Source organism: Hirundo rustica, chromosome 1 (assembly GCF_015227805.2).
Source record: "Hirundo rustica isolate bHirRus1 chromosome 1, bHirRus1.pri.v3, whole genome shotgun sequence".
Classification (NCBI taxonomy): Eukaryota; Metazoa; Chordata; class Aves; order Passeriformes; family Hirundinidae; genus Hirundo; species Hirundo rustica.
In genome coordinates, this window is record NC_053450.1 from 152,076,661 (window position 1) to 152,104,101 (window position 27,441).

Sequence of the window (27,441 nt, forward strand, 5' to 3'; positions counted from 1 at the left end):
TGAAGAAGGCTTTGGGCTCACAGCCCTGCCCACTGCTGCAATGATGGACCGTGGTTCTGCACTGAGCAGGCGAGGAAATCGAAATATATTCTGATTCCAGGTCAGAATGAAACATAGATGGCACAACTCCCACATTTCTCCCTGATTACTGAGTCTTGACCAGCTTCCATCAAGAGCCTCAAGATCCATGTGACCAGATCTTGGTGTTTGTGAAGGATGCACCATGCAAACTAGGTGAGACATCTGTACCCTGATTTCCAGCTGTGCTCAACTGAACATCTGGCATGGAAACCAAATAGTAGGACCAACACTGAGAGCTGAGGGCAATCCCCCTCTCCCAGAGCCGTTTGGAATTTCTCCACCACAGATGTCAACAGCCAAGGCAGCAAGGGAAGTAGGTTGGTAGTTATGTGATGTAATTCAGGCAAGGACAATTCAAATCAGGTTCGTAGGATATTTTGAGGGACCCACTCTGGACAGCAGCACTGGTAATTCACAGGTTGACTGCCTTGTTCAAACTCTGCAAAGTATTTTGGGACAGAGTTGGAATGAACCTCACACATCACTGCTGGAGCTCAGGGGTGGACAGAGGAGTTGGGTCAGCCCAGGAGTGTGTTTATTCAGTGTTCAGACCGCTTGAGGAGTACCAGCAATGTCCCCTCTGCCTGCAGAGCCAGCAGGCTCCTTTCCTGAATATCACCCCATTTTCATTGGACTATTTCCACTGCAGCTGCCACGCCACCGATGGTGCTCCCGCCTCCCAGGGCCACCTTACCTCGTAGATGACCAACTTGCCCTTGAAGATGGCCAGGAAGTGCCTGGGCTCCTTGCCCATCGTCACTCGCACCTGCACGGCCTCGTCCCCGTATTTCCTGTCCAGCTCGATGGCATTGAGGGCACAGGCAGTGATTTCATCCACGGAGGCGTGGCGGCCCTGGGGGACAGAGAGGGGACACAGCGTGATCAGGGCAAGGGTACAAACCTCTTCACAGCTCAACACTTGCCAGTCCCAAAGTGTGTAATATCATGAGATCAGAGTTAAAAAGCTTCCAGATATTTAAATTTCACTGGCATTGTGGTTTTGTAGACTTTAGGGTCCCATTTTTGAAGCTTCTCTTTGCATGAAAATATACTTCAAAAAGGAAAGCAGAGGAATTCTTGGAATTCACAAGACTCTAAGAACTGAGGCTTAAGGGGCAATCTGACTCCAAAGTTTGACTTCAGCACTGTAAGCCTCAACATTCTTCAGTCTTTCTGTCTGATTTTGCTCAGTCTGATGCCAGTTTGGGTTCATTGTCCATGCTACATACAAAGGACAGCTTGGGATACTTGAAACTGAGGAGCAAAGGGTATCTGAGTTCTTCTGGGTGCTTGGGTTGGGATTTTTGTGTGCAATTGCTCCCTCCAGCTTTAGGCTTGTGTAGCAGGCACAGCACAGTGCCCTCTGCTCTGCTTTGACCTACCTGCCACATGTAGAGGACGTAGTGGGGTCTGCCTGACCTCAGGTAGGTGTACAGGACCAGGTAGCAGTCACCCCCATAGAACTGTCCATATGTCTTGGGATTCACAGGCTGCATTTGCAAGTCCTCAATCCTCCACACCTAGGGAACAGAACATCTTGGTGAGCAGCAGCAGAGTCAAGGTGAGGACAGGGCACAACCCTTTGGCTACCACACCGCTGAAGCGTCAGGTGTTCCCTCAGGTCCCGTCACTGTTCACCAGAGGGAAGAGATCAGTGCCTGCCCCTCGTGAGGAAGCTGTAAACTGCCATGAGGCACATCCAAGCTGAACAAACCAAGTAATGCTTGGAAACAGGCTGATTCTTGCACCCTCTGTCAGCCAAAGGAGCTCACTCACCTCGATCTCCCCAGAGGCATCATCGACCATCCTCTGCTCGGCTGCCAGCTCAGGTCTGGCGTGGAGCTGGGTGGTGTCAAACTTCACCTGCTCCACCTTGGCTGCGTGCACCAGCAGAACAAAAACAAGAACCCAGTGAATGCACGACAACAACACACAAACCCTTCCCATCATCCTCACACGCAATCATTGTACAGCAAGTAAAACCCGGTCCACGTTTGCAAGAAGCCACTCCTGCCCCCAGTAAACCAAAAGTGTTGATTTTGGAATATGCAAGAAATCACACACTTCAGTCTTGACCTGTTACAGGCTGGAACTGGCCAGACAGCATGTTCCAGTGATGGCTAGCTGGTAAAAATACTAGTAGTCTCCTGATTGAAAATTCTTAATGTTTTTTCCAAATCTATAAATATTTGCCTCCTTTTAAAATGCTGATTTCAGAAATAAAATGCCTACATTTCTCCAGCTCATGACAAAGAAAGAGAGAATTTACAGACAGCTCAGAGAGAAACAGAGATGGAGAGAAAAGAGAGAATTTGCAAGGGAAGAGATTTGTGGCTCTCAAGCTGTTATTGATGGAGATGTTCAGCATCTCTGTCACCTTCCCATCATTCACCAACAAGTTCTCTCTCTTTGGAATTGTTTACTCTTTGGGGTTAATGCATTGTAATATTCCCTTCAGCAGCGTGATAAATACACCATTTACACCCAGTGTAAACACAACATCATTCCACTGACGTCAGGAGGGACTGGATGGATGCCAGTGTAAATGAAAGCAGAACTCCTTATCAGGCTCAGCATTAGCCCTTTATAAAGGAAATTCGAGATTTCTGCAAGTGGGAAATTTTGCATACAACTGTTCAGAGGGGAGTGACTCTCTGCCAACATTTACATTGAGAGTAAGTGGCAATTTGCTTCATATAAGAAAATTCAGCAGACCTGAATGTCATTCAGTCCATGAATCCTTTCCATCTACTGAAGAAGATGGAAAATAGAAGGCACTAGGAGAGCGCACATTAGGTTTTCAAGATCCTGAAGGCAGGAGACAGTTGATGTGAATGATCTTCCCCCAGCTATTGCTTAGCACAGGTAGGAAAGACAAACCCAGGACCAATGTGCTCACCAATTTTGCCTGTAGTGTAGACCTTGCCCAGCCCTTGTGTTTCATTCTTTTCTGTCCACCTCTGGAAGAGCTGTTTGAACATGGCTGATTCTGCTCCATCATTGATCACCTCAACGTTGGTGGATGAAGGATAGCCTTTGGCTTGGATAAAACCCTGGTGGGGTTCAGAGGGGTCGTTAGTGAGCTTTTTACTTTTTACAGACATGGGAAGAGGCATGTGGGCCTGAACCAGCTTGAAGAGTGAGTGTCCCTCACTGAACACAGGGCAGGATTCAGTCCAAGATTTGCATCCAGACAGAGCAGAAGTAACTGAAGGCTTTTGCTGTAGTATCCATGTTTACTTTTGTCTTTAGGGACATGAACCCTACCACTGCCCCTTTTCTCCAAACTTTTTGTCCCTCTCTAAGCCAGGAAGACAGTCCTGCCTTTAGCCTGGTAGTGAGAATGTGAGTGAAGGGGTGGAGGCAGCTCAGCACCCCCAGACCCCCAGACCATGAAGTCTGTTCTGAAGGGGCTGAACTCTCAAAAATATTTTTTCTCCTTTTTTTTTTCTTTAAGCTGTATCATTTCTTTGCAATAGTTCTACCATTGAATTAAAAGACTACTTCAACAGAGGTGTTTGATACAATATGAGTGGGAAGAAAATGCGTACTGCCACGATGCCAAAATCCTTGCTCAGTTTTGGGAACTGCTCCTGTGTTTATCTCAGGAGGCTCCAGGATGACCCGAGGTGCAGTGCTGGCAGCCGTGGCTCAGGGAAGGAAGCCTGGTTGTGGCTTTCTGAGCATCCAGCTTCTGCTGTAAAAACTGCAGCCACAGACTGCCCTCAGGGAAAAGCAGAGCAGATGGTCCTCCCATCCCTCCCACCTGCCACACTGAAAGAAAGACATATCTTTTGTTCTACACGTGTAGCTCTGGGCCAGAATTTGCAGAGATGATTGCCTACTAAAATGAGCCTGAGTCAAGCTCTTGAAAGGAGCACAGAGAACAGTGAGGCAAGTTTTAAGGCAAAGCTTTTTAAGCTTTTCTCCTCTGAGACAACGGGTGCAATCCTATTGAAGCTGGGTGTCTCCAGGTAGGACCTTACTGAAGGTGGAACCACTGAAGTTCAGTAACTCCTTGTTAGATCTCATGGAAGATGAAGCCATTTATATTCTTCCCATAAGTAGATATCTAATTAAAAGCCATGTTCCCTCATAGCCTTCACTTCAACCAGCCAACTTGTAAAAAAATACCAAATATCTTACTTGCTCAGGCTCCCTTGAGGCTGATTTTTTCAGAGAGGAAGGGTTGAGGAATGCTGACAGACAATAACACATGGATGTCAGAGCCCCTTTATTATCTGTTTATGCACCTTTTGGCCATGATTTTGTCTAATCATATTCTGACCCTGCTGATCCTCTCTGACTCCACCATCCCTTGAACCAACAGTTTCCAGAAGTTCACTATTTACTGTGTAGAAAAGTATTTTCTTTTGTACTTTATTTTCTTTAACCATTTTTTTTCCTTAGTTTTAGTGGCAGATGTTAGTCCTGGCACAATTTGATGACAAACAATTTTATATTTATGTCATCATGCCTCCCCTAGGCATTTAACTTCTCTCTCTGTTATTACACAGGCCAGCTCCCCGGGACCTACACTTAATTGTAATTAGTGGTGAGATCTAGAATCAGCACATATCAACTGCCCACAATATTGTTTGCACTCTATTACAACTCACCACAGCTCGAGTGAATGCTGCTTTTTTCTCTTCTGGGCTGGAGGCTTTTCCTCTCCAGACATAAATTTTGAAGCCACCTTGGTCTAAAATGTAGCAGTCCTGAGGTTAAACCAAAAAAACAGGAAACAGAAAAAAAAAGCAGACGTGAACAGTTCTGTGCAGGAAAAGCTCATCATTTGTAGCCTAATCAGGTAGACCTTCTTGAAGATTTAGGTTAGATTTATATGTAGCTCATTTCTCTGCCTTGCAGAGCTTTAACCCTGGTGCAGCCATTATCAGAGGTGACAGAGGATGAATTTCTTATGGTTGGCAAATAGAGTACAACCACCACCAACCCCACAGGGCAGGGGTTCACAGGTGTGGGCACACCCGGCCCAGGTTGCTGATTTATAACTGTAACTAGATGAAGTATGTATTTTTCTTAGGCATTGCTCGAAATTGGCTATTACCACCTCATAGGAGGTGTTCTCAAACCAAAAAGGGGGTCTGAAGGGGGCAGGAGAAGTGTGTGCTGAAATATCAACCACATCCTGCTGCTGCCTGCATTTATGCCCAAATCTGCTACTAAAGGAGCAGGAAAGGTTCAAGTTAGACATCGTCTGCATGAATATTTTGTCCTCATTGAGATCCCTGATCTGGAGCCCAACGTGTTGCATTGCTGTGAACGCAGCAGGATCCCAAACCCAAAGGGAGTGAGGTTTGTCCTGAGCCCATCCCCACTGCTGAGAGCTGGTGCTCCAAACACACTGTGGGACCAAAGGCTGCGCCTTTCCAAACTGAACTGTGAAATAAGAAAAAAAGGCTTCACATGTCTGCAAAGTGAGGCTGAGATTTTAACAGGGCTGACATCAGGATGAAAAGGGGAGCGGGAGCCTTGCAACACAGTGCTGCCTTGGAATAGGCTGGCCTGCACTGCAGAGAATTAAGGATGAGCAATTCTCTGCCAAGTTTTAGTCAGAGGAAAAGCCTCTGTTTTCTGAAAAACCCTGCGCATAGGGTCTGTCAGGAAATCTCCGTCCAGGGTGGGTCACTGAGACCAGCCACTTGCTACGGCAGGAGAACAAATCTCCGTGAGCAGTGTATTTATTTGCTCTGGAGTCAGCAGAGGGAAGGCTATCCCTGAACATCAGGTATTCAGAAGCCTTCATTCCATCTGGAATTTATTCCTGGTATGCAGCTCTCCTTCACTGTGGTTGCCAAGCTAATATAATCCTTGGCTGCGAGCATCAATTTGCCATCTCTTCTTGGAACAGCTTCAACACACCACCTACCTCCGGCTGCTGAGATTGTAGCAGGGCTAAGCTGTCCTAAACCTAACAGCAGGGCTAAGCTCTCCTAGTGATGGAAGGCCTGGTAATTTTCAGGGAACAGGTGCTCATCTGAAAACAAAGTGAGCCACAGCCTCCTTTTCTTGCTGGAAAGTCTGCTCTGGCTTTGTCTCACCTCGTGCTGGAGCAGATCCTGCGTCAGGGGCCGGGTGGCGATCTCCTGCACCACCAGGTCATCGTCCTTCTCGTAGACGCTGCAAGACAGAGCCACCGAGCTGAGTTAGACCCCGGAGAGCCCTCTGTGGGAAGGGATGGGGTGGGGAGCACAGCCCAGGACTCACTGGTAGAGCCGGACGTTCGCTTTCTGCAGCTCGTCTGCTTTGGTGTCGGGGGTGGCGTCGCGGAGCTCCCCGCGCCTCTCGCCCAGCACCATCCTCATGATCTGCATCAGGTCTGGGGAGTCCCTCTCGTTGTCGATGATGCCAATCTGAGCACGGCCGCCCCTCTCGCTGTCCCTGATGCTCCGAGCCAGAGCAAGACCCTGCGCAAGGAGCCGCAGGGGTGAGTCCTGACGCGCGCCGCAAATCCAGCCGGCCCCAGGCCCCGAGCGGTGACTGAGAACCAACAGCCCGAGCCAGATTACCACAGCTCTCTGAAGCTCCTAGTGCCTTCCAAATTTAGCCATTAAAGAAGCAGACACGTCTGTAATGCCTGATTATTAACTAACTCATAGGAAAATATTGCTAATTGTAGTCGCTGCTGACGCTGCTCCCGCAGGGCACAGGGGTGTGGGAGCCACAGTAGGCACTGCCTGTGAGTGACTGTGCACCAGCAGGTCCAGTGGGCTCCTGGGATGGTCTGGGGGAGAGATGAACACATGCTGAGGCCAACGAGGCAGGATGCTGCAGAGCTGCAGGATCTCGGCCGCCCCGCGGTGAAGTTTTACATTTAAATGTTTCAAGTGCTCAAAAAACGTGGACATCTTCTGTGAGAAGAGCAGCGTGAAATGCTAAGCAGCCAATTAGTCTGAGATCTCCATCTTCAATTGATTTTTGTTTTTGTTCCCATGACTCTTACTGCAACAGCTTTGAAAGACTCCTCTCTTTATTAGACATAGGGAATGACCTGCTTGAGGCCTGAGATGAACCCAGCAGCCACGAACCTGCTCCCCCTCCTGCGCTGAGGATTGCTTTGTGTCCTCTTCAGTATCCACAGGATCTCCACTGCGCCCCAAAAATGGCATTCCCTGTGGAGATTCCCCCTCTCCCAGTGGAGACTCCCTCTCTCCCAGTTCATCAGGGGACACCACACAAAGAGTAGGCCCACCTGCCCTTTAATATTATAATGGCCACAAGCTTGGCCACCAGCTTTGCTGATGACCCACTGCTGTATCATGCTTTATAATATCTCTCTATCTTGGTTCCTGTATCAGTAAAATGAGGATAATGACATCTTTGCAGAGTGCATTAAGAGCTATATATCTGACCTATCAGCACCTTGGTTTATGTATTCCTGTTTGTCTCATACTGACCAAGCCAGAATTCCCTGTGGATGCTGTAAACAAAAAAAATTAAACTTAATCTACCCTGGGGTGGTTACTGCAGCTAAACCTACTGGAGTTTGGAGCTGCTGACTTTCTAACCCTATGCCATGCAAACAATAGGGCACAGAGGGATGGAGATGAGCTTCTGAGGGAGCTGGATGACTTTCTGGGGCTGGAACTAGAGATGTGCCTGCCCTTGGCTGCCTGTGAAACACAACCTGAGGCCAGGTCTGGATTGTAGCAAAGAAATTTCATGGGCCTCTAAAACCAACAGATGGGCAAGTAGAAAATTTGTCACTATTAACATCATCTCCATCTTGTTGCTCTTAAGATTTTAGCTGTGAAAACACTATGAGTTTTTTCCTTTTTTTTTTTTTTTCCCCTAGGCATCAAAAATTGCCACCTTAAACCAAGTGGCTTTCGCCTGTACTCACCCTGGACTTCTCAGCAATGCTGCAGCTGGGTCCATTCCACTGGATCAGCACTTTACCAAGGTCCAGCAAGAAAACATCTCCCTTATTGAAACTGTCCCAGGAGAGCGCTACCTGTCACAGGGAAAGGAGAGAGTTTGGCAAAGTGTGGAGAACGAGGAGAGCTGCAGGTGACAAGTCACAGCCATGGCAAACCTGTCCCTGGGGATGTAAGAATGGGTTTGCAGTGACTGCTCATTCTGCTGACACTCAGGTCTTCACTGAGCACAGTGGTAACACCAAACCCTCAAGTGAGGACTTGAAAACTGTCCTTGAGGAGAAATGAGATACCCACTGGGCAAATCTGCTCAAAAATGAGTGAGGGAGGAGAGGGAAGGAGAAATGATCATAAGAAGAGCAAAGTTTTCTTACCTCTGTGGCTGACACATGCTTCTTGCCCTTGACGTGAAGCAGACGCTTGATGTTGTACATGTTGGTCTCCACATGCTTAAATCCTGAAGCCACTCCTCCCTTCTTGTAGCTGTTGTGTAGAGGAGAATAAAGAGTTAGAGCTGGTTAGAAAATACCTTCCCCTCTATCCTCTCAAATGCTCCTGAGCTTTTGGCGGCACCTAAAAAAAAAATCTAGAGGCAAAATAACCTCAAAGTCCTAAAACTGTAGTGGCAAATGCTGGGTTGTCTCACTGCTGTTCACGGTCCTCATCATAATGTCTGTCTGTCTCTTATGGGTCTTGTGCACACAATTATAGAATCATAAAATAATTTACATTGGACAAGACTTTCAAGATCATTGATTTCAAGCATTAAACATCTTGGGAGAAGATGAACAGGCATGTCAGGGATGGCAATGGAATTGTAACAAAACCAAACTGAAAATCCCAATGACCACGGCAGTGGCATCCCAAAATTGAAATACTCTGTAAGCATTCAATTAAAATATGAAACAGACTTGGCAGAAAGCAAACTTCTTGCTAAAACTTTGTTTTCTTCAAAATAGTTATTTCATTAAAAGCAGCTTAGACAGGAAACTGTGGCCAGAAGCAGAACAAAACTGTAAACAGGAATAGGATGCTGTCTTTCTCTCAGATTTTACCTACGAATTTTTTTCTTCCATCCTTGAACACACACTTTGCAGTAGGCACTCTCAGCACTGTTATCACTTCATGCCACAATGCCATCCCCTCTCTTGTGGCAACTTTGCACAACCATGAGAGGGCTCAACCCCCCACAGGAAGTCCCACAGCCCTTTTAATATTTTTTGGGTAAGTCTAATCCACTCTTACATATCCTAGACCATTTTAGAAAACCGATCTACTGTTCACACTACAGTAATAATTGACACAATGCAACTGCCATTTAGGGGAAAAAAGAGACAATTGTTGATTGTAGGTTTTGCCATGTGGGTAATAGATGTATTTTACTGTAGCTGGAAACGTACTGGCTAGTGCGGTCAGAAATGTGATTTTAGACTTGTTTGCCCCAGCTTAAGATATCCACAGAAGGATGTTCTGGTGATTAGTCCACCTGCCAAGATGTGGAAAGAACTCGCTTTAATTTCTCATTCTGCCCCAGACTTCCTCACTGACCATGGGGATGGTTGTTTATACCCAGATGAATTCTAATTCATGCTGATTTCAGAGGCAGATAGGTTTCCAAACAGACTGGTTTTGAGGGTCTGATTTTCAGTCTTTCATTGTCCCTTACTCATCTTTAAGATGAGGCTAAAAGCACTTTTCTGTCTCAGAAAAGTTCTGAGGTGATTCATCAGAGGTTGTTGAGATGCACAAGACAGAGATATCCAGCCAGACTGGGCTAAAGGACATTGACCCAGAATGGGTTTTCATCTGAGTTTCCTTCAGCAGTTTGAAACCAAAGCACTCAGGCTGTTTATTGCCAATGAAGATCTTCCTTGGAGGACAGTGATTGGAGTCCTTCCAAAAACCCGAGTGAGCAAAGACCCTGGGATTGGATTCTATATATCAACATATCACATATTCAACAGTATCTTTTAGATGACAGAAGTTCAGTCACTTTTTCCTTCCACTGCAGGAATATTACACCCAGTATGAGTCAAATCAGCACTTCACTTTAAGTTAGATATTAGTCTGAAGTGCTCTGAATGGGCACTAGAAAGTGTGAGGAGGAGAGGAACAAAGACCCTGAGGTGAACAAAAGGGAGGCTGAGATTCAATTACTGCAATTATCTGGGAAAATGACCAGTGGAAAAGAATGCCAGACAAAGGCTCCAGACTGAATGTCATAAACAATTCCCTCAAAATGGGAATTCTTTGCTCTGAATTTTAACCAGCGTCACTGCTGACCTGTATTGTGGTAATGCACCCCCAACCTAGCAGGTGTTCCTGTATTGGGAAAGGATTTGGGTTTAAGTCTTTGTTTCACTTCTAAGGCAAAGAACCAGAAACTTTGATGATATTCTCACAATAATTGGCCTGACTCCAACACAAAGGCACTTTTGGACAGTTTAAGCTGTACCTCAAGAACTGTAGCTATTTCTATTGGGCAACATGCCAAAAATCCCACCTTAATTTTTACATACTTAAAGGAGAGCAGGGAGACTCAGGGCATTTTCCAGGTGTGATAGCATGTGCTAGTATCCTCTCTGCACTTTGCACGGCTTTTACTCTTTTGTTTTGTATAGTTTGTTAATTTTGTCTTAATTAAAACCTTTTGCTTTTCTAAACACCATCTTGCTATTTTTATAAGCCATTTCTGAGAGGCTGTGGACAACCCTCGGGTGTGATGCACCTTTGTGGAGCTAATAACATTCTGGCCCCACAGAGGAAAACATCACCGTATTTTTCACATTTTTTGAGACATGGATGTCTCATGTAGAGAAGCAGAGGGAACCCCAGGGGCCACGACCTACATCTCAGTGCAGGTGTCCTAGAGTGCCTTTATGATGCCTTTATCCCCAGTCCTCTGCTCTGTTTGTGTTGTATATTGTGTTCTGTACCTTTCAGACAGGTTCTGAGAGCGAAGAGGGGGAAAGAAGAAGCGCAGAGTTTGTTTTCAGAAACTTCACTCACTGTTCTACATTCTGCTCACAGACTGTGTTGTCTGCAGCATGGACAGACAGCGGGACAGATCTCCTGTGCTTTTTAGTCAGTTTTAGCTACCTGAGGCAGAGAAGTCCCTGGACTGATTTTTCTTTTTCTTAGGACTGTTTAAACCTGCTCTGGACTGAAAAACCCAGAAGAACACCAGGAGCTCACACCTCTGGCCCTCGGGGCCCCAGACATTTTCCAGTGCGAAGGGACTGATAAGAGACTGGGCGAGCCGAGCTACAACTACAGCAAGGACTTTCTGAGTTTGCCATCTCACCTCAGAGCAGAGAGAGGTTCTATTGTTTCATATTATTCCTTTTTGTGCTTGTGGGCACTTTGTTTGTTAAATAGCTTTTTCCACTTTTCTATAGGGAGACTTTTTTTCCCAGACCGATTGGAGGGGAGGGGTCATTTGGGTTTGCTCTCCGGAGGGACCCCATTCAGAGCTTTCCTCTCGAATTTGCCCTAAACCAGGACAGCAGGTCATTTGGGGCTACTCACATGATGCCGTTGCGGAAGTAGCTCTGGAATGTCTCGGACTCGTGTCCCTGCACCTCGCGGTGCTGCACGGGGCTGCCCCCGAGCGCCGTGTCCAGCTGCGTCACGTACACGGCCGCGGCACCCTGCTCGTCCTGCGAGGAATCCTTGCCAATCCAGTAGTGCAGATCCACGGCGGAGCCACGGGACGTCCTTTTGGTCTGGAAGAGGTGGGAAGGACAAGTCTGGATGAAGGCACGGCGTTGGGGTTCTGGAAACTTGGATTTTGGGGATTTTAGTATGTAGTAATACGTATGAGTTAAGATGGAGGATTTGGGCCTTATCTAAGTCCTTCTTCTTCTCCTCTTCTCCCTTCTTCTTCATGGGTTTGGGTGGTTTTCTGTAACTGGGTCCGCATTGAGAGCCTTGGGTGATCATTATTGGGTCAAAAGTATAAATAATATAGGTGTCACCTTGTTGTTGGGTGATAAGTGCTTAAATAACCTTGGAAAGAGTTAGAAGTGCTCCATTTTACCTTGTTTCTCTAACTTGGTAGTTAGAGCTCATGACTTGTGAGTCTGTAAATAGATAAAAAATAATAAACATCCAAGTCTGAACACAAAACCTAGGTTTCCCGTGTATTAATCCCGGCCTTGGCAAGGAAGAAAGGAAGCAAGAACCTTCACAGCACAGCCCATTTTCATGTTGGAAAACCAAGTGACCTTTCCCAGTTCTGCCTTTCTCCTGGGCAAGGGGGTAGAGGACACAGCTTCAGGTACACCCTGGGAGCTCAGCCTGGAGCTCTCCTTATTCAACAGAGTAATTGATGGATTTTATAAACTGAACTGAAGGATGTTTCTGTCTGATATTCTTTTATAACACCTATTATTAAGGAAAACTGAGCACCCATGCAATTAATGTGTTCGGCTTGTCCTACTATTGTATATTTTGATATTAAGACTTAGAGCAGATTCTTTTCATGGATCACCCTTTGAAATGCAATGCACACTGCTATTCATTTGCCTGGAGATGCTACCCTTTCTTTCCTGTTGTTGTTCTGATAACACACGACAGAGCAGCACAAACTACCTCGGAATTCCTGCTGACTTGCAAAACAGACATAACTCCAAATGAAGCTGAGCCGGTGTGTGCATGCTGGGATTCATCTTATTACAGAAAAACCCAGCAGCCTAGAAAAAGGAGGCAAGCAGGCTGAGAAGAAGGTGTGCTCCTTGTTATTTGAGCTGTGCCAGTTATTTTTCAGCACCCACTGTGTTAAATCCCATCGTGGACACCTGGGAAAGGTAATAAAAGCTCATTTTATAAGCTGGATTTGACACTAAGTTCTGTTTATTTGCTTTGTGCAGTAATACCACAGCGGAACACAGCTGAAAGAGTTGAATAAAATACAGCTCTGCCCTTCAGGCAGAGATAATTAATTTGTGGAAAAATCACTCAGTTTAATACATTGCTACTGAAGATGATCAAAGCCCCATTGTCCCATGGACAATCTTTATTTGGAGAGGCTCCAGAAAGCAGAATGCAAAGATTAGAGTTTCTGTCCTCCTGTCTTCTAAGAAAAAGGAGAATAGTGGGCTGATGAAGGGCTCTCCTGCCTGGGGAAGCTGCTGCTACAGAAGCTGATCCTGTGAGCATCAAAATCCATGTTTACACCATCAGCTCCCTGCAAGGACTCCAGTGTTCTGCTCTAAGCGTGTCTGTGGGCCTGCAGCCCAGGTTTTCAGTACTCAGAAAGTGCCCTAAGTGCATGTGTGTGAGGTATTTGAGCAGGAGTCACATCCCGTGCTGCTATCCCAGCCTGCTTTCCCATCCTGGCATATGGTGGATGTGCAGTTGGTTATTGAAGGGCACTGGGGGTGTTGCTGCCTCTCCACTGACAGAGATGCTTGCAGGAGGCACATTCAGACCCAGGAAATGGGAAATGCTTCTGGTTTCCACCACATGGATGGGTTTTGGTACAGTGGGTCCTGGGTCGCTCTGTGCAGATGAAGAGGTATGGAAGGGATTTTAGGAGGTGAGTGTAACACATCATCCTCCTGCCAAAATCTGAGAGCACGAGGCAGGCTGCACAGAGAAGAGCTGGTTCTCAGCAGTCCTTCACAGCCAGGCCAGGTTCAGCTGGTTGCAGGTAGGTCTGGACCAAATTTGGGTGGGGCTGAAGTGTCCTTATGGGGACATGAGACGGGCTGCAGAGCCTCTGCTGTTTACGTGACTCACGACATGGAACATCCTCATGTCCCACATCACCTGCTAAAAATGAGACCCTCCAGCTAGTCACATCCCACATCCTCCAAGGACTCCCATAAATCATTTAAATGAGGGCCCTGATCGAATTTTCCAGGAATGTACTGGTCATTTTGCCATGCCTGGGCATGACTCAGTTGATTGGAAGATAAACACTTTTAATGAATTACTAAGTTAATGGCTCCTCTGAAGTTCTGATTTACTAAACAGACAGTGTTGTCACAACAGCCACGTGAAATTCAGATCCATGATTTGATGGTGAGCACGCAGGCACAACCACTTCAACAGTGCTTTTTCCACAGGACAAGGTACCTAGGAACCAAGGCAGATCTAAATAACGAGGGCTGAACCAGCTGCTCAACAGAGACCAGCATTTGCTGTCTTACTTACGTGCAAAATGATGTAACAGTCTCCTTCAAAGAAAGTCCCATAAGCTTTTTCAGGTACAGGAACCATCTTCATGTTCTGTAAGGAAATCAGAGTTGGGGCCATTGCTAAAAGTGGAGAGGCAGAAGTTGGTGTGTATGAAACAGGACAGGCAAAACACTGAGGTGACAATCAGGGTTTGGAGAAGGAAGATTCAGGGCAGAGTTTGTGAGCTGGGAAAAGCCACTTCTGGAGGGAATATTCAAAATACAAAGGCGTGAGAAGAGGAAAAGGATGGTTTTTCTTGGACAGACTGACAAGTACGTTTTACTCCCCTTGCTTTTCTGCAATCCTGTGGATTTAGACCTGGGGGTCAGGCTGAAGTGCTCCAGAGCTTGCATTTGTAGGGAATTTCCCAGGAGAGTGAGCACATCTCATCCTAGGTTTAGTTTTGGGCACAGTTTTTTACTCAGTGCCCGTGAGTTCAAGGATAACTTTCAGCACTTTGTTAGGATAACCATTCTGCCAGGGGCTCAGGGCAACCAACAGCGCTGAGAAAAGGCAGAGTTGAAGAGACTGATGATCCCTCACCCTTCCAGACCCTAATTGCAAACATCCTCTGGCACAAGTGTGTAATTAACCAGCCACACCTGCCCAGCACAGTTGCCTGGCTGTGCCACCCACCAGTCCACACGCAGCTCCTGGGCTGGAGCTGGCTCTGAGGTTCCCTGAAATTAGAGACACGCATTCTCCTGCTGGCCTGACTTGTCTCCCAGCATACCAGCCTGACCCCTGTGAACCCACACAGCTCTAATTACAGATCCTCTGGAAAGCAGCTCAGCGCAGTGCTTTGGAGAGAAAAGGAAAGGTGAAGACCCTGTGATATTTGGAACATGGTTGTGACCTGCTGAATATCACCTGGAGATGTTGGGGACTCTTCCCGCTGCTCCCCTGAGTGGATTCTGCACCTCAGCCTAAACCCACTCTCATTGCAGGGGAATGTTCTTGGTGAATTGGGCCAGAAAAAAGGCGGAACCGAGCACAGCTTGGTTCCAATCCAAAATCAGATACCACCACCAGAAAAAAGGCAACCCCACAGGCTGCAGGATCTCTCCTTGCAGTGACACAGAGTAGGAAAGGCAAGGAAGAAGTACAGATAGTCTCCATGGAATGCCTTTGCTGCAAAAATAGGTGCCTCCCCCATGGCAGGTGCTGGTGTGGACTAAGGCAACCTATGGATAACCCAGCTTGGTGAAACAGGGAATTTCTGGTGTGTTAAAGCAGCCTTGCATTGATTCCAAAAAGCGGTGAGAAAACCCCTCGAAAAGCTGCAGGAATGATTTCAGTCCCACCACATTCCTGCTTCCTTAGCAAATATTATCATCTCCGTTTTACAGAGCAGGAAACCAGAACAATAACACGTCGAACATTTCACGGGGAAATACTGAGTCTGTTTCCCACTGTATCTTATCTGTAGGACCCTCTTTTCCCACAGAGATTACTGCAAGAATTCATCTTCCTTGGAAGATAAACACACAGCTGTGCAGAGGACACGTGACATGATCGTGGCAGAGGACGCGTGCCATCGCTCTTGTCCTACCTCAATTCCCCATATCTGCAGTCCCAGCTTTCTCTCGATGGTTGGGAGATTTGTGTCACCGTCTGCCATCCTGCAGTCTGAGCTGGAAGGCAAAGGGAGAAGAAAACCCAAAATAATTAATATAATTGGATGTGACAGTGAGTGTGCTGGTCAGCTCTTACCATCAGAGCAGGTTTAATGCAGAAAATCCACGCTTGGAAGTGTCTCTGTCCCTTTGCTTTTAACGGTTAAATGGGATGAGCCCCCATCCCCACGTTGTCCATGCTCATGAAGGGCCAAGCAAAGTGTAGGATCACAGCCCAGCAAACACTGGACAGGACATTGTTGTTTGGGTGGGGGATTATTTTCCCTGGATCTGAACAGGTGGAAGGGATCCATCGGGCTGTTGGACCTGACATCAGGACTGGTTTGTTCCCACCGCGGCACGAGGGGTGGAGGAGACACGAGTGGACCTCCAGGAGTCCTGTGCCCTCCTGGGCCAGGCACTGGAGGTCAGGGCAGGTCAGATCTCCTGGCCTTGGGGCACTGGGAGCCCAAGGAATGAAGCCCTTCTACTCCAGGCCAATATTCAGGTCTAAACTAAGACAGGTGTCTCAGGGCAGGACTCCCAGCTCGGTGCAGGCGCAGTATAGCACACAGAGTGATCCAATCAATAACCAGAATGTCGATTTTGCACAAATCCCAGCAACTTCCTAAGCTCTGCTGCCTGCATGGGGAAGAAGCAGGTTTCAGGTTGCCCACACAAAGGTGTCTGAGATTATTTGAGATGGTTTTTGTGTCTTCAGCTGCTCCTCTGATGGGTGGAGGTCTCCCATCTGTCCTCTATCACATCTACCAGTTGTGGGGGGAAAGAAAAGACCATCCTTAGCTATGCTGCCTGTTCCTACTGCTGGGGTTGTTGGCTGAGAAACAACTTCTGAACCCAGCTTGCTTACAGGACAACTTCCTGAAGCGAGTGGAATCCCAAAGCAATGTACATAAAAACGTGGAGTCACATCCTACCGGAGCTGGCTCTGCTGCAGCAGCTACGGGACAGGGCAGGGGCACAACTCACATCAGCCCTTTCCTTGTGAGCCAGTCCTGCTCAAATTCAGCCCCAGACTCCAGAGAAAACACAGCTTGCTGTTCTTCTGCAGGAGGGCAAGAGCAGAGCTGTGATCCCCGCCAGAAGGTGTTTATTGCTCGTGTTACTGGTGCTGCATGTGACACCACAAAGTCCTAACAAGTGTTGGTCACCCTGAAGAGTTAGCACTCGAAGTAAGAGCACCAAAAATGCTGCCACAGGCAGGAACATTGATCCATCCAGACCTCCCACAGCTGCCGGACCCTGGCTCCTTGCTCAGGCAGTAGGGAGATGCAGGTGTTTCCTGGGGTGTTTTGGGCACAGCTCCAGCACCTCTCTGTTACCTGAGCAGGCAGAGTCTGGCAGTGCTCAGCAGCAGGAGACAGAAGTGGTCATTCTCTCCTGAACACAGAGGAACTGTTGGAGACTGAGTCCATGCAGCCTCAGGATCACATTCAGTGACCTTCAGCTCCCTCTGAGGTCCTCCAGAGAGCTTTCAGGCAGGAAGACAAACAGCAAGGACAAAAAAAGACATTTTTCACTTCAATTCCCAGAAAGGTGATTGACACCCACGCAGATTAAAAGCCAGATGCAGGAAGATATTTCGGTGTCCACAGAGGAGACAGACACTGTTCTAAATGGTGCCCTGACTCACCTTCAGCCCTGGAGTACAGGGCTATCAGGAACTAAATACAAAAACATGGTCTTAGTTCAGATCCTTAACTGAAAGACCTCCCCTTTATTTTAATGTCACACTCAAAAGGTCCCTATCAAAGAAAAACTCAAGTGAAGCCTCTTTCCCTCGGCCACATTTTAAATTTATTTGGGGATTTTTCCTTCCAGCATCAAAACAGGCAGAACCTGAAAACAAAGCCAGTAAAGACGTTTGTATTTGAGGGCAATGAAGTTTTTTAGCACCACTGACTCTTCTCCCCGAGGAAGGCAGCAGGCATCTTGCTCTCCTGCTAACAGCTCAGGAAACCAGCAGCTGGCCAGCTGTGAGACACAGCTGGATCCCTGCTGCTCCCAGCACCCCAACCTCTCCCAGAAAAATTAACCCAAAGGATGCTGAGATTCCTCTGGCCACAGGCAGTCGTGTTGGACAGAGCCCTCCGAGAGCCAGCAGCGCTCCACGGATTCCCGATCAAACAGATCTGGGTAAAAATGAGGATTTTGGACCTCCTTTGCTCCTGGGGATCCTTTCTCCATCTGAAACCTCACAATTGATGCTGACCCCCTGCTCTTCTGAGAAATGGTGTCCCTCCCTTCCTCCTAAGTGTTTTATCTGGGGGAGTGTGAATCACAGACAAGGCTGTCTGTTTCTTTGGACTTTTCCAGCGTCTTTCGGCCGGTGGCCAAGTTGGAAATAATAGGAATATGACTGATATAAGCAGACAGCTCATTTCATTAATGATTTAATGTGGGGTTTTAATCAGATGATCCCATAATTCAACTCCTGTCCAGACACGAAATCTGGTATTTATGGAGTGAAATCTTCCCATCTGTGCTGAAACCATGAAGGGCAGAAACTTTTAGAATTTAAAAAGAAGCAGAAGAAAGAAAAAAGAGGGATGTTAAGAGTGTTCACTGTGGGGTTTCAACAGCAGTGTCTGGGGCAGCCCTTATCTCAGTCAAACCAGTTTTGCTCAGCCTTAGGTGAAATGCAAATTGGCAAGCAGCGTGAGTCAACCGCCTCTGGGGCAGGAATTCACCGGGGAAAATCGCTGGTTATGGATTTGCTTCCTTGGGCAGACACAGCTGTACCTGTGAAGGGAGGAGAGAAGCAGCTGTAGCTCATCTCTCTGCCCCCACATTAATAACATGCAACTACTCCATTTCCACCTCCAGGGCCAGCCTATCCTATTGCCACCATTTCCAGGGAAATCTTCCTCTCTCCATGGGAAGAGGAGGAAAGTTCACCCCCTGAATGTGGGCTGAGAGGGGGCCACCGCATAGCAAGGGCAGCTCCTGCCTTGGAGCCGCTCTGCTGGGTCATCACCACTTGGTTAAGGTGCTGTAAATTAAATTGCAGAGGTCAAACGCTGCTCTTGGCTGAGGGCAGAGAACCTGGAAACCGAATGTGGGGTGGCTGGCCCTTGGCTGGGTGTTACATCCAGGGCCACCTGGAGCCTCCAGAGCTAAAATCAAAGCTTTCCCTGTCACAATGCAGGTGACAAAGCTGGATGGCAGAAGGCAGATGGGACTCCCTTACACCCACTGCCCTTCGTGCGCTGCCAAAACCACAACAACGCTCCTGCCCGCTAAGTCCAGCCCTCATCCCCTCTCCAGCCAGCACAGCGTGGGGAAGAGCTTGGCCTTCAGGAGGGCCTACATGACTAATTAAGTGTCAAGGTCACTCCCAAGGCCGGTTAATGATTAACAGCTGGGGTGGAAGTGCCAGCAATCACTGCCCATTTGGGTCAGCTCAGTCCGTGTCGGGAACCCAGACCTAGCAGGACATTTCTCCAGGCAGCCTTGGGCTGTTTGGGTGGGGAGGAAAAACCAGGGCTCACAAAGGGGACAGGGGAACATTTCAAAGTCCTGGAGCACGCTCCGAGTTCGGGCTGCATTGGCTCACGCTTACTGGGCTGTAGTCACGGCAATAAAAAACTCCCCCAGTGAAATGACTAATGCTCTGTACAGCTTTGGGAAAATAGGAAGCAGCTGTGGATGCAGCCTTTCCAGGCTGAAAGGCCTAATTATTGGGAATACTTGCACTGGCATTAGATGAGGTAAACCAGGGGCTGTTGAATTGCTGTCATTGTCTGCACTACAGTTGGGCATCTGGGCCCAAGTCGGTGCCACTTTTTGTTTGCAGAGAGGACAGCGGTTAACTCTTGTTTTGCTCAGAGGAGGGAAATTCAATGCTGGAGTTCCCTCGTGGGGTTCATCAGCCGCAGCTCAGGAACAGTGACTGACCCCGGTGAGTGGCTGTCCAGAAGTTCAGCACTCAGCCTGGGTAAGCTGTCTTTCATGCCACAGCAAAATCAGGGGTAGGGAGGGCAAGCTGTGGGCCTTGTCTTCTCTCTCCCGCTGGCACACGCTCAGGGCTGTAAGACATTCCTCCAGCCCGCGCTGGATGTGCTGGAGCACGGCGGGTGATGAGGGCAGGGAGCAGGATGGGAATTGTGGGGATGGGAAAAGAGGAAAAAGCACAGCTCAGCTCATCCTCCTGCTCCAAGTCCAGGTCCAGGAGCTCAGGGTGGCCCTCAAGCCGAGGACAGGGCTCTGCCCAGACACGCCTGGGTGACCACAGGGAGCACTTCAGCCTGCTTGGAAAGAGCTGTTGCCTGGCAGCTAAAGCTACGTAAAGCAGGCCTTGAAATAAGATGCTATTTCTGATCACGGTGGGCAATTAAACATTGGAACAGCTTATTAGAGAAGCTGGCAGCCTTGGCTTTACTTAATGTCTTTGAAATGAGATGGGTGAGTGGCTGGGCTCTGCCCTCTGGGCTCAGCTCCCGGGGCGCTGTGGCCATGAGCTGCTGCTCAGGTGCTGCACTTCCAGCAAGCTGCTCCTTCCCGTGGGTTTGGCAACAAGGCAAACACACAGACTGGCCCTCGTGCTTCAGCCACCTCCAGTGGTCAGAAAAGATCCCCTGTCCTTGCTACAAAATCATCAGGATGGACGCTGAAATGGTTTGAAGGGCTTTTTTAGACTTCAGTAGTGCTGGATCAAAACCCGAGGCGGGGCGTTGGATGGGGTGAACTGAGATTGTGCTGCTCTCCTCAGGGTCAGCAGCTCTGGAGATAAGAGAGGACCTCTCTGGTCTAAGAGGGGCAGGTTTTCCCCTTTTTCCATGAATGGCTGCCAGGGATCACCACACCACAGGTGACTGGTGTTTTCTGTTCTGTGCTCCTGGGCTGGGATGCTGAGGATGCTCAGGGTTAATGTGAGTGAGGATGTAAGAGCCTGGGATGAAGAGATGGTTTAATGTTAATGATGGCCTCTCAAACTGTAAGTGCTCTACAGCCCAGGAGAGGTTTTGAATTTCCCATTCAGTAAATTTAAAGGATGCAGAAACCTGGATTCACCTCGCCAAGGAGTTTCTCAGGCTCTGAAAGAACAAATAACTATTTTGCCATGTCTGAAAAAAAAAGCTGACCAGCGTTTCCTCGACCCAGATGCTCTGTCTCTTGAACCCTGGAAATTTACCCCATCTCCAACCACCACCCCAGGCCTTACAACAAACAGACCTCTGGCTTAGTGTGACTTCTTCTAACCTGTGCCCTCCCCTCCCGGCCATTTTTGCCACCTCAGACTTAGCAGCTGATACTTGGTCATCCCCAGAAAACCACAGAGGTTGTGAGCTTCATCTTTCAGCTGCTAATCCTCCAGTCCTTCCATTGTTCCTAACATAAAAGCAAAGAGCACAAGGGAATGCCAGGTTGCTGGGAAATAGCCACTTTGCCAGTTGCACTAGCCCTCAATCTGTCTCTCATCTCCCCCTCTGAATCCCTCAGAGCACATCTGATTTAGAAGGGAAGGCATCTCATGATTTATCTCCTGACTTTGATCAGCCCCTGCAGCTGCATTTCCACCTGCCATAAATTCTAGCTCACCACCTCACTCCATCCAGGAAATATTGCTCATCCCTCCACAATCCTCTTCATGATCCCCCTTGTCCCCCTCCGTTTATCTCACTGCTGGTGGCGTTCCAGCAGCCTGATCTTTAAACAGATGGTCTTGGGAAACTGATTTGTAAGAGCAGATTCTTTTTTTTTTTTTTTTTTTTTTTCCCTAAACTGCTGCTATTTCTGAGTCCTCCCTCTAAAATTTTACCAGCTGACTGCCTGTCCTGGGAACGATGGAGCTGCGTTGTCCCAGCAAACTTCTCACAACGCAGGAACAATGCCGTGACGATTAAACCAGAGCTTTGACTTCAACCACAGCTCCCGAGTCATGAGGTCTGAGTTTCCACATTCTTCAGGCTGGATGTGGAGCCCAGAGCTCAGCAGCCACTTGGCTGAAGGTGGGGCTGGCAGGCTGTAGGTGTCCTACAGAGAAGGTCAGAGCACCCACGCAGCTCCTGGCTGAATTCTTTCCCGGAGAGTCCTTCTTCCCCAGGATGTCTTTGAAAGCAGGAGGCTCTTCCCGGCAGGCAGGGTCTCTGCAGGCTGAGGGCAGTTCTAAAAGCCTCAAAGCCTTCCTAAGCAGCAGCAGCAGCAGAGGCTGAGCTGCAGGAAGCTCTCCCCTGTGACCGATAACAAACCCTCACCATGCAAACCCACCTCTCTGAAAATCCATGAGGAAATAAAAACCAACCAAACAGCCACAAGAAGCTGTTAAAAACCTTCTGCATACAAGCCCCCTGCACCAGCATTGTGCTGGTGTGGTGCCAGGTGCATTTTTGACAAATAATAAATTTGTGCTTGGTGCACACCCACTTCAGAGGTATCCATTGCACCTCCAGCCCCTCTCCGTGGGGTTTTTGTCAGCAACAGCATGGAGCCATCCCAAGGGAAAGGTGAGCAGGTCGCTTGCCAATTCATCAGGAACAAATCTCTCCTTTCTTTTAGTTCTTTCTCCTCTGCTGAAAGGGAGAGATTCCTGGCTCAGGACCAGCATTGCATCCAAAGGCAGGGCTTTATGCCACAGCGAGGGCAGGAGGTGCAGAAGGAAAGCAAAGCCACCTTAATTCCTCTTCCTGGTTTCCAGGGAGGTGGTTCAGGTTCCAACTAACTTCTAATTACTCACCACCTCCACGAAAAAAGTTCCCATCCTCTCCCACATCAGCATTTTAACAGAGCATGATTTAACCCCATGGCTGCAGGTTAAATAAAACCAGAGCTGAGACATCAGGGAGGAGAGAAGGTGTGTTTGTTGACCTGAAGAACAACTGCTCTTCAAAAGCTTACAGGAAGGAGAAAAACTAAAAATAACCTGCATTTTTGCAGCTGAAACTGAAGAAAAGTCCACAGCTTGCTATGCAGAGCCTGGAGGAAGGGAAGGAGAGGGGGGTGGAGACTGGGATTTATCCATCTTCTCTTGGGTGTCTCCGTTTCAGCTGCACAGGTCTGAGGAGGGCTTCCCCTGGGTGGTTCCCTCATCCTGGTGTTGGCTCTAGGGCAGCTCCAGTGAATCTTGGACAGGAGGGGTTTGCTGTTCCCTTGGCCTTACAGGAAAACCCCTGGGGGGAGAGCCCAGCTTGCCAAACTTCCCTCCTGCTCTCCCAGAGTGTGGGGGCTCAGCCCCACCCACTGTGCCCCAAGATTCTGCCAGCATGAACTGAGACAAATACCAGAAATAAAACCTCCTTTAAACCCAAGTGTCCACCTGGCCCATCCTTCTCAAAAGACAAGTCTAAGAGTTAGGATTTTTGCTGCTGCACGTGACAGTTTTACATTTATTATAAGAATTCACACATGCAAGACAAAGAGCAGCTTTTCCCTGGTGAGGTCCCTTGCCCTCAGGACCTTTTTTTGGTGGTGATGGAGCAGGGGAGTTGTTCTGCCTCCACTCAGACCAGCTGGAGAACTGGTTCCAGAGCACTGGCTTCCCAGAGAAAAGTGGCAAGATTAATATTAACTACCAAAAAGAAGGGACCGTTTCAGTTTTGTCTCAGTTCAGACCTGCGAGCATGACATCAAGCCTGGGATGAGAAACCCAGGAGCTCCATTAAAAAAAAAAAAAAAAAAAGAAAGAAAAACAACAACAACAACAACAAAAAAACCCCAAACAAACAAAAAACCAACCCCCCAAACAAACAAAAAAACAACACCCAAAACAACTGCAAAAAAAGCCCACCCAAACAGGTTTCCATTTTGGGTTGCAAATGAAAAGCCCTGGACCTAAGCAGGTGCTCTGTGGGTGACTCTGCACTTTCATCTCAGGCCCAATGAGTTGTAAAAAGTTTATTCAGGGGGGTAGTTTTGTTTCTCAAGCAGCAAAGGGAAGCTCACTGCCATCCAGCCCTTCCAGCCCCAAGGGGGCTCTGAGGCTGCTCTTGGTTCTCCTGAGACTTTGGAGGGGCCACTCAGCTTCTCTGGGCAGAAACGAAAGCAGAGAGAGCAGCACAAAGCCAGGTGAGTAAAACATCCCTGAAAATGCCACAAAACCTGCTTTAGAGAGAGTCACTCATCCTGGACAGCCTTTTTCACCTGGAGCTGCCAATGGGAGATTTGTCTGAGCACCAGGAAGGGAACAAGGCATCTGAAAGGCTGGGATGGGTGGGATAGCAACAAAGGACAGTAATTCAGGCTCCAGCACACTCCCAAAGGAAAGATGGGTACCCAGATAGTCTCTCTGACCCAAAAAAAGATCGTGATTTCCAGCACTGCCTGCTTCCTACCCAGGGCAGCTGTTTTTGTAAGGGCAGTTTTAAATAAAGGGCCAGGCACAACCCTCTCCTTTCATCCCAGGGCATGGCAACAGGACATTTTTAGGTAGAAGAAGCTGACTGCCCTGAATAGCTCCTTCCACAGGAACTGCCCAGGACGGAGCCCAACCGTGCAATTTAACATCCCCCACGTGCCACATCCTTGATGTCGATATAAGGCAATAACAAGTTCCCCTGTTACTGTACCCAGCAGTGCCTCAGATAAACCTGGAGAGGCTCAGGTAATACAGATAACAAACGAGAGGCTTTCTGTTACAAGCAGACATCCTTGGAAATCAAGGCAACTGAATTGGATGTGCATCACCTGATACCTGGACTTCTCAGAGTGAAAGATGCCAAGGACTTGAAATGACAATATTCACCCCTTTCTGCATCCCTTTCACACCCAGAATGGGTGGAAATACAGTAGAAATGTATAATCCTCCTGGATAAACCAGTGTTGTATTACATGGAGAGAGAGCTCATGAGAGGAGAGGTTTTAATGAGTTGTGGGAGAGTGTTTCCCCCTGTGACTGAAGGATCTGCTCCTCTGAGGGGACAACAGAAGCTGAAGAATACACGTGAACAAACAAAGAGCTGGAGCAGAGATATTTTGGGTGTGGTGTGACCACACTGGGGTCCTTCCTCGGGCAGGTGGACCTTCCACATGTGGAAAGCCCAACCTGTGGCTTGTGTCAGCCCAGTGAGAATCTCAGAAGGCTGAGACGAGAATGTCATGAAGGAGGGACCTTGAGGAGGGTCAGTGGTGGCACAAGTGCTCCCCAGGGGTGACAGAAACACAGCTGGGGCAGGTAACACCAAGGCTTTGGCTGTGCCTGAGCTCCCTGCGCTGCACTGAGCATTTCATTCTGCTTCCAAGTGGGTCACCACGTATTTAACTCTGTGGAAGCTGAGGGAAGGTTTTCAGTCCAGCAGGATGTGCCCAGCACAGAGCAGAGCCCCAGCACATTTCCAAACATGGGGCAGGTGTCCAAGCCAACCTGGGGATGGATCACCGTGGGATGGGTGGTCCATAACAGAAAAGATAACAACTTCCGTGCTCAAAGTCCAGAAAAAAACTTGCACAGCTCCATGGGAAAGATCAGGAGACACCGTGGAACATCTTCAGCATCCCTGGCCAGGCAAGAGCAGGGATTTACTGACTCAGCCTAAGCAGACGCCCCAAGATAGAGGAGAAAGCAGGAGATTAGGGTGACTCTGCTCGCAGCCATGGCACAAAACCTTTGCTCCCGGCTGGGGGACTTTGGCAACAGCTACCGCAAAGTCCTGCCTGGCAAAAAGCATCGTGAGACCGTGTCTGCCGGGGAGAAGGGAGCTGGAGGAGGATAAAGGCATCCTGTTTGTGCAGGAAGGAGGAGGAGCAGGGGAGGCTCACCTGGCTCTGCCAGGAGGAAGGTGAGGGAAGACGGTTATAGGGGTTTTTTTTCTGATCTGCCCATCCTTGCACTGCCTTCCACCTGGCATCCCGGGGGAAAGGTAAAACCCCGCGGAAGAGGAAAGCCAGTGCCCTGCGATTGTCTAATCTCTGCTTTGCAGGCTCTAATCAGCCCATTTCGCTGCGGTGCGTAAAAAGCACCTGGATGATTCACCAGCTAAGCGCTGCTCTGGCGGGGCCGGTTTGCTTCAGCTGCTTTAACACTTGTTTACATCTGCATTAGGGCAGCCTTGAATAAGCGCGAACCTCCCACAGATGCTAATTCATATCAGCTCTCCTTTGTGTTAAATATTTATGTTCCTAATAGGCACGCCTAAGAAAAATACTGGCGAGTGAGCCTGCAGCTCAACTCCATTACAACTCAATTTTACCCCAGTGCAACTCAAACGAGCGGGATGAGAGAACATTCTGTTTACAGAGCACAGCAGCTCGGTCATTAGCGATCTGCCGATCAGACGGGAATAAATAAAAATGGATGAAAACTTCCAAAGACTTTCTGTGGCCGCCTGCATCCCTAAGTGCGCCCCAAAGGCGGGCGAGCTTTCGGCAAATCCCCGCGGCAGCAAGGCATAAAACAACCCAGCCCCCCAAAAAACGCTCTTAACTGGGGGCTGCGCGAAATCAAAGCCGCTCTGTGCAGAGAGCTAAAGGAAAGATGCGTCCTCGGAGCTGACACGGAGCCCGGACGGGTTCTTGGCAAGCTCGGAGCCGCTTGTTCCAGCCCTGATGTCAATCAGGGTGGGCTCCTTTCAGCAGACACAGCCTAACGGAGGAGGATTTTTTTTTTTTTTTTTTAAGTATGTAGCATATGAATTTATTGTTTGTTTCTTGCTCTAACACGTAACAAAAGTCATTCAGCAGTTCTGGCCCTATGGAAGCTGGCAGGGGTGCAGGGAGGCTGCTTACCTTGCTGCCAAGCGCAGGTGCCCCTTCTCCACCAAGCCCAGCGCCTTCTCTCCTCTTCGCCGAGTCCCAGGGCACTTTTTGTTCACTGTCCTGCTACCTTGTCAGCTCGGGAACAGCGCTGTTCGGTAATTCAATCCTCTACTTAACCGCGGAGACACTCCTACCCGGAGATCACACCCATTCCCAGGCTCACGGAGGGACAAAGAGGGAGCCGGAACGGGAGAGTTCCAACCAACTCTGTTTGCATCAAATATCCACCGCTCTGAAGGCACTGAATAACGACTGAGCGCTGCTTTCATTAAAAAACCTGTTTTGTCCAGGTTTAGGAGGGCACGGGAGGGGTTTATGTATATTTTTGGGGGGCCCTTTTCTCAGCCTCTGCGGGACAAAGCAAGGTGCGGTGCTGCTCAGGGACCAAAGAGTTCCAGCTCCAGTCGCTGGCTCTGACTGTCCCCGGTTTTGGCAAAGCTGTTCCGAGGGGAAAAGTGCTCGGGGGAGATCCCTGCAAAGCCGAGCTGGGTGTCCTTGCGCTCAGAAGGAGCCCAGGGCGATGGGGAGCAGGGGTGAGGATTGCCGTCAGGATTAGTGACTGGGATGGGGGTGTAGCAGAGCGCTGGATTGTTTAACTGGGCTGCCCTGCCAGGAGAAGAGTAATGATAAACCAGGCAGCCCTGGCAGTGTTTGCCAAGCCTCCTTCAGCAGCAGAAAGCCGTATGTGTGTGTGTGGACCCTTGTGGCTCTCTGCTGAGGAAGGAATTACCTGTGGGGGATGGCTGTAACATCGCAGCCACTGAAGGCTGCCTGATGTCACTGCCTGGGGGTGACCTGAGGAAAAACCATCTGCTGGCATCCCCAGCCCTTCCTGCCTGCCATGTGCCTGGTGCTGCTCGCTGCTGATGGGGGGAACAGCCCCGGCTGGAGAAGGCACCCCTTGGTACCCTGTCATCAGCCACCAGCTCTGCTTTTGGGGGACCCTGGGCTGT

At 48.7% G+C, this 27,441-nt stretch overlaps 1 protein-coding gene across 1 annotated transcript in view; it reads right to left on the reverse strand.

Moving 5' to 3' along the window:
• The window catches only part of VILL (villin like), a 34,689-nt gene extending 8,112 nt beyond the window's left edge, over positions 1 to 26,577 (reverse strand). The window contains exons 1-13 of the mRNA XM_040061321.1: positions 26,459 to 26,577; positions 15,715 to 15,796; positions 14,139 to 14,213; positions 11,508 to 11,704; positions 8,354 to 8,462; positions 7,946 to 8,056; positions 6,310 to 6,509; positions 6,144 to 6,222; positions 4,701 to 4,799; positions 2,981 to 3,134; positions 1,858 to 1,958; positions 1,464 to 1,601; positions 776 to 934 (exon numbers count right to left, since the gene is read on the reverse strand). Coding sequence (XP_039917255.1) covers positions 776 to 934; positions 1,464 to 1,601; positions 1,858 to 1,958; positions 2,981 to 3,134; positions 4,701 to 4,799; positions 6,144 to 6,222; positions 6,310 to 6,509; positions 7,946 to 8,056; positions 8,354 to 8,462; positions 11,508 to 11,704; positions 14,139 to 14,213; positions 15,715 to 15,783 — 1,491 coding nt within the window. The 5' untranslated portion in view covers positions 15,784 to 15,796; positions 26,459 to 26,577. The remainder of the gene's footprint in view (positions 1 to 775; positions 935 to 1,463; positions 1,602 to 1,857; positions 1,959 to 2,980; positions 3,135 to 4,700; positions 4,800 to 6,143; positions 6,223 to 6,309; positions 6,510 to 7,945; positions 8,057 to 8,353; positions 8,463 to 11,507; positions 11,705 to 14,138; positions 14,214 to 15,714; positions 15,797 to 26,458) is intronic.
• Between the last annotated feature and the right edge of the window lie 864 nt (positions 26,578 to 27,441).